This window comes from Chaetura pelagica, unplaced genomic scaffold (genome assembly GCF_000747805.2).
Source record: "Chaetura pelagica isolate M959 unplaced genomic scaffold, ChaPel_1.0 scaffold150, whole genome shotgun sequence".
In the NCBI taxonomy this organism is placed as follows: Eukaryota; Metazoa; Chordata; class Aves; order Apodiformes; family Apodidae; genus Chaetura; species Chaetura pelagica.
In genome coordinates, this window is record NW_009952052.1 from 4,708,387 (window position 1) to 4,714,477 (window position 6,091).

The 6,091-nt window shown below is 38.8% G+C and overlaps 1 protein-coding gene across 1 annotated transcript in view; it reads left to right on the plus strand.

The window, feature by feature from the left end:
- The window catches only part of MEI4 (meiosis-specific 4 homolog (S. cerevisiae)), a 152,005-nt gene that overhangs the window by 95,452 nt on the left and 50,462 nt on the right, over positions 1-6,091 (plus strand). The window contains exon 3 of the mRNA XM_010003583.1: positions 2,195-2,748. Coding sequence (XP_010001885.1) covers positions 2,195-2,748 — 554 coding nt within the window. The remainder of the gene's footprint in view (positions 1-2,194; positions 2,749-6,091) is intronic.

A 6,091-nucleotide genomic window follows, 5' to 3' on the forward strand; every position in this document is an offset into this window, starting at 1 on the left:
TTCAGTTTTAGTATGTCTGAATGTGAAAAGCATGAAACTCAACAATAAAAAAAATAAATCATGCTTCCAGTTTTAATCTCAGTAGTACCCTTAATGGATGATTTGGTATGTTTTCTGAGACTGAAGTAATGGTCAGAATTCAATTTGAAATTGTATAGTTAAGGAATTCTGTATAAACTTTTTTTGAGTAGTGTTTTGTTAGTGTACAAAATACTGTAGATTGCTGCCTAGAGATATTTTCAGTGTTAAAAATGCTTTTTTTTTAACCTGCCATGAGGTATAACATTTATTTCCCATCAGGCCAAGCCATCTATAAAATCCTTCAGTTCATTTAAGAATACAAATACGGGGAAATATGGTATTGCTTTATATCCTTGTGGAAAATCTGAACCGTGTATGCATGTTTTGGAGTGAGGGGAGAAGCAGTTTGTGTCTGTGCCCCCAAGAAGGAGGACACAGCTGGAAGTTGGTCTGATGGGGTTCTATCCTTAGGGCACCAAGATGTATATGTTGATTGGTCTTCCACTTCACTGCTCTCATGTCCCATACTTGTTTTGACCATTATATTTTGGCATAGGTAGGATGTAGTACAGAGGGAGTCTTTTGTCACATAGAACTGGGTTTAAATCCAGAGGCACAGACTTAAATGTATCTAATGTGTGAAATAGGATGAAAGAGATTCTACAATGGTGTAAAATCTTCCTGGGGAGGAAGAATACCATGCACCAGTACAGGTTAGAGGTAGACCTGTTGGAAAGCAGTAGTGAGGAAAAGGATCTGAGAGTCCTATTAGATAGAAAATTATCGATGAGCCAGCAATGTGCCCTTACCACCAAGAAGACCAGTGGAATCCTGGGTTGTATAAGGAGGAGTGTGGTTGAGAGACGTCATTCTCCCCCTCTGCTCTACCCTGGTAAGGACATAACTGGAATACTGCATCCAGTTCAGGGCTCCCCAGTTCAAGAGAGATAGGGAAGTACTAGAGAGAGTCCAGCCAAAGGAAACAAAGATGACTGGGGGATTGGAGCATCTTGCTAATGAGGAAAGTCTGAGAGAGCTGGGACTCTTTAGCCTGGAGTGGAGAAAGCTGAGGGGAGACCTTATTAATGCCTATAAGTATCTAAAGGGTGGGTGCAGGGAGGATGGAGCCAGACTCTGCTCAGTAGTTCCCAGTGACAGGACAAGGGGCAATGGGCACAAGCTGGAACATGGGAAGTTCCATTTAAATATGAGCAAAAACTTCTTTATGGTGAGGGTGATGGAGCACTGGAACAGGCTGCCCAGAGAGGTTGTGGAGTCTCCTTCTCTGGAGATATTCAAGACCTTAGTGGATGCCGTCCTGAGTAATGTGCTTTAGGGGATCCTGCTTTAGCAGAGGGGTTGGAGTAGATGATCTCTAGAGGTCCCTTCCAACTCTGACAATTCCATAATTCTGTGAATGAAAATAATGTAATGATAATTAATAATTAGTAATATTTAATGTTCAATAATATATCTTTTATTAATTATAATTAATAACAATTAATTACCTTCTGTAATGTAGTTTGCGTGTCTTTGAAGAAGATGGTGTAAGAAGGGTGATTACTAGAGAAATTTTTATTCTGAATGTTTTTCTTTGGCAAATGATAAAAATCTGAAGTATAATTTTCTGTGCATCTTTGACTCTGTTAAGAATTCCTTACCTGAGAAAGAGTACACATAAGGAGACATCTTATTTGATGCATTTAAAGACCTTCACTGGCTTTTTAAAAGCAGTCCAAGTTCTTGAGAATAGAAGTAGTGAAAATGTTTGAGGGCCTGGAAATGTACACACATTTTTTCCCCAGGAATTAATGGGAATATAGATGTCCACTTAAATTATTTGTGTGATAGCCACTTAAATTATATATGTGAAAACTTTAAACTATCATGGATTTTAAACTCAGAGTTACTACTCATATTATTATGAGCATAAAACATCGTGTTTGCAAATAGACAACACCACCTTCTGAAAGTTGTTATTTTAATTTATTTTATTTTATTTTTAATCTTTTTCCACAGCTGAATTCTAGTCATGGGAAGTTCTTGCAAAGCAAACATAGACATGTATTACATGGTTTTTTCTGTGGAAGCAAAAGGAGAAAGGATATATGATACTTTCCATAAGCATGTATTTAAGTATTACACAGACATAACTTTTACATTTGTCTTTCAGGGAAACCACATGCCTTTGCTGAAATTGATCAGGAATTTATACACCCTATGACTTACTCAAGTCAGCTGGAAGACTCTGGATGTGATGTTTCTAATGACTATGCAGTTGATTCTTTAGGCGTAGGTTCTGATTTTCAACAATCTGAGCACAACCTCGACACTTCTAAACATTGGTTGGAAAGAGTTCCCCTATTGAATTTTTGCTGTACTGGCAAGAAGGAATCTCTAACTACTCCAGTACAGTTTTTGCAATATCTGCTTGAAATAAGAAAACTGTCAGAAGGAGGAATTCTTCAAGCAGACTTCACGGAGTTTGAGAATGATTCTTTCACTGTATGCAATTCAGTGTCTCAGTTGCTTGATGGACTGACCATTTTTTACAGCAGTCCTAAATTTCAAGTTTCAAATTTTCTTTCTGAGGCAGTTTGTGTTTTGATCAGTTTAATAACTGATTCTAAATTATCTAATCATGTTTTGAAGAAGTGTTTCAAGAAGCTGGAAGAATTTAAGAAAAATCTACTTCAGATTATTTTAAGAAGCAGTGATGTTAATAGGGTAAGTTTAAAATATCTTCCACTTTTCCTACAGCATTTTGGCATACTGTAATATTCTCCTGATTTTATGCACACTTAAAAATATTGCTTGGTCTTATATTCTGAAGAGTGCTTCTCAGAGATTTTTGTGATTGTTCTCTCTTGTGGTATCGACAATAAATGGTCTAAAGCATTTGAAAAAGTTCTTGCTCATGCATGCACATTCTTTTAAGTCTATTCCTGAGCACAGGACTTTTAAAAACTATTTAAAAGGCAGATGAAAACAGCTTTGCAGAAAAGATGAAAAACACATTTTTCTCTTGCTGTATGAAGTTATATTGTAGATACTCACAAAGTAATGACCAATTAATTTTTTTAATCTCTCTTGTGCACCTAGATTCAGTAGGTTTGTTTGTTTCAGAAGTTCTCTGTCATTCTCTACACATTTGCAAATTTGTATTTTAAAAATAAATGTGTACATGAGTGAAGAATTCAGGATAAGGCTTATCTCTGGCACAAAATGCAAATAGGACTGACTTGCATTTTATCTGTATTTATTCAGATGAAATACCCCTAGTCTGTCTTCACAAGACACAATTCATAAGTAATAAATTCTATTGTCTGTTTTAGGACTTCTGGTTTAGAACTTTCAGTTTTTAGGGGCAGGGCAGCCAGTGAAGCACAGCCAGCCAGCAGACGTTTATAAAAAGGAGGTCTTGCTTGACCAACCTGTTCTCTTTCTGTGACCATGTAACCTGTCTTTTGGATGAGGGGCAGGCAGTTGGCGTTGTCTACCTGGACTTTGATAAGGCCTTTGACACTGTCTTAGAGAAGCTGGTGAATCATGGCATAGACAAGTGTACTCTTCACTGGGTAAAAAACTGGCTGGATGGAGCAGCCCAGAGAGTTGTGGTAAACAAGATCAAATCCAGTTGGCAGCCAGTCACCAGTGGTGTCCCTCAGGGCTCAATTTTGGGTCCAGTCGTGTTCAATATCTTTACCAATGATCTGGATGAGGGGCTTGAGTGTACACTGACTAAGTTTGCAGACAACACCAAATTGGTTGGGAGTGTTGATCTGCTTGAGGCTTTGCAGAGGGACCTGGGCAGGCTGGATCGATGGGCTGAGGCCAATTGCATGAGGTTCAATAAGGCCAAGTGTTGGGTCCTGCATTTTCGTCACAACAACCCTGTGCAAAGCTACAGGCTCAGGGAGGAGTGGCTGGAAAGCTGCCCAGCAGAAAAGGACCTAGGGGTTCTGGTTGACAGCCAGATGAACATGAGTCAGCAGTGTGTCCAGGTGGCCAAGAAGGCAAATAGCATCCTGACCTGTATCAGGAATAGCGTGGCCAGCAGGAGTAGTGAAGGGATCATGCATGCCCCTGTAACTTGGCACTTGTGAGGCCACATCTTGAGTACTGTGTTCATTTCTGGGCCCCTCACTGTAAGAAGGACATTAAGGTGCTGGAGCATGTCCAGAGGAGAGCAATAAGGCTGGTGAGGGGTCTAGAGAACAAGTCATACAAGGAACGGCTGAGGGAACTGGGGATATTTAGTTTGGAGAAGAGGAGGCTGAGGGGAGACCTCTTTGCCCTCTACAACAACCTGAAAGGAGGTTGCAGGGAGGTGGATGTTGGCCTCTTTTCCCAAGTGAATAACAGCAGAATGAGAGGAAATGGCCTGAACTTGCAGCAGGGAAGGTTTAATTTGGACATTAGGAAGAATTTCTATACTGAAAGAGTGATCAGGCACTGGAACAGCCTGCCCAGGAGGTATCCAAGAAACATGTATATGTAGCACTTCAGGGAATGCTCTAGTGGCTGAGATTGTAGGTGGGGGGTTTTTTGGTTGGTTGGTTTTGGTTTTTGGGGTTTTTTTTTAGCTGGTGTTTTCTGGTAGAGTGTGTGTGGTTGTGTTTGTTGTTTTTTTTGTTGATGGTTGGACTCGGTGATCTCAACCATGATTATTCTATGATTCTGTCTTTTATACTAACTTGGAGCAGACATGATGGTGAAATTGTTTGAGACTTACACGTACCAATTTAGTGTCCCTGTGTGTATAACTACACTACCATTATATTAAATGAAAATTGTATCTCTATAATTCCTGGACCTCTAAGAATGCTGACCAGGTACTAGATCCCTATTTTAGGATGAACTCTAGAGTTGCTTTTAGAGAGCCTAGACATCTGCTACACCTGTGGACAGATGTACCCATTCATTTTAATTTAAAATTAATCCCACTCACTGTGTATTAAGCAATTACCCCAGAATGTATATTTCAAAGAAATATTTTTGCAAACTGAGGGGAAGTGGGTGGATATGCCTGTATTTTGGTTAGAAAGCATTCAGAAGGAAATCCTTACAGCCTGAAGCTTTTCCAGGACTAGAGCCTTGTGTGTTTTTTGTTTCGGGGTGATTTTTTTTCAGTGCTGCCATGGTGTGATACTTAGTTTTTAATTAGAAGTGTTCCTGGCCAGTCTTTTGAAAGCATGTGAGAGTGCATTCCATTTGTATGGTATGAGGAATAGAGTTGTGCATGTTGCTCCTTTTATTTTTGTGTGATTGCAGGATACAGAACACAGAAAACTTGATCAGGCATTCATTAAGGACTTCTTAATAATTGATGGTGTCCAGTGTTTCCTCTTGTTCCTTTCCTCTACCTAAATGGGAAGTTATTAAAATAATGTTAATTGTAGGAGAGCAACAAAGAGGCTATCCTGAAAGGAATTATTTGTTGATTGGAGGAACCTGGCAAAGCTACAGTGAGAGGTGTCATATCATAAATGAGAGAAAATATCCTGATAGATCAGGGGAGTTTCAAGTCTGCAAAGTGCTATTATAAATCATTCAGGAAGGGTAGAGTATATCCACATGATTTGCAAGTGTCGTCTTTTCTCTAAGTAGGTTTACTGGGAAAGATGGCTTTTTTTATGAGATGCTTTATGTCTTGCTTCCACCACAACACTGACTTTACAGTCATTCCTGTCAGAAGCCATTGCTTCATTCAGGCTCAAAGAGTTCAGAAATTGTATAAACCAATTATTATGGGATAACCAAGGCAGTTACCAGATTTCTACAGAAAAAGGGAAAATGTTGTGTGTAGTAATTGCAATGCTTATAAAGATGTATTGAAAAATCCTCTTTAGAGGTTTGTTTTTTCTTTAAACTTGAATTGCATATGGAAATAAATATGTGGAATTCATAATTAGCAGCGGAAATTGTATAACTAATTCTTCATGTGCTGTGTACCAGATATCTCCAAGGGACACATTATGCTTCAGTTTTAATCATCACTGTTTACTCAAGTGGTGATTGAAATATCAAGATTATAGGTTTAAAATAAAATTACTATTAATTTCAAGGC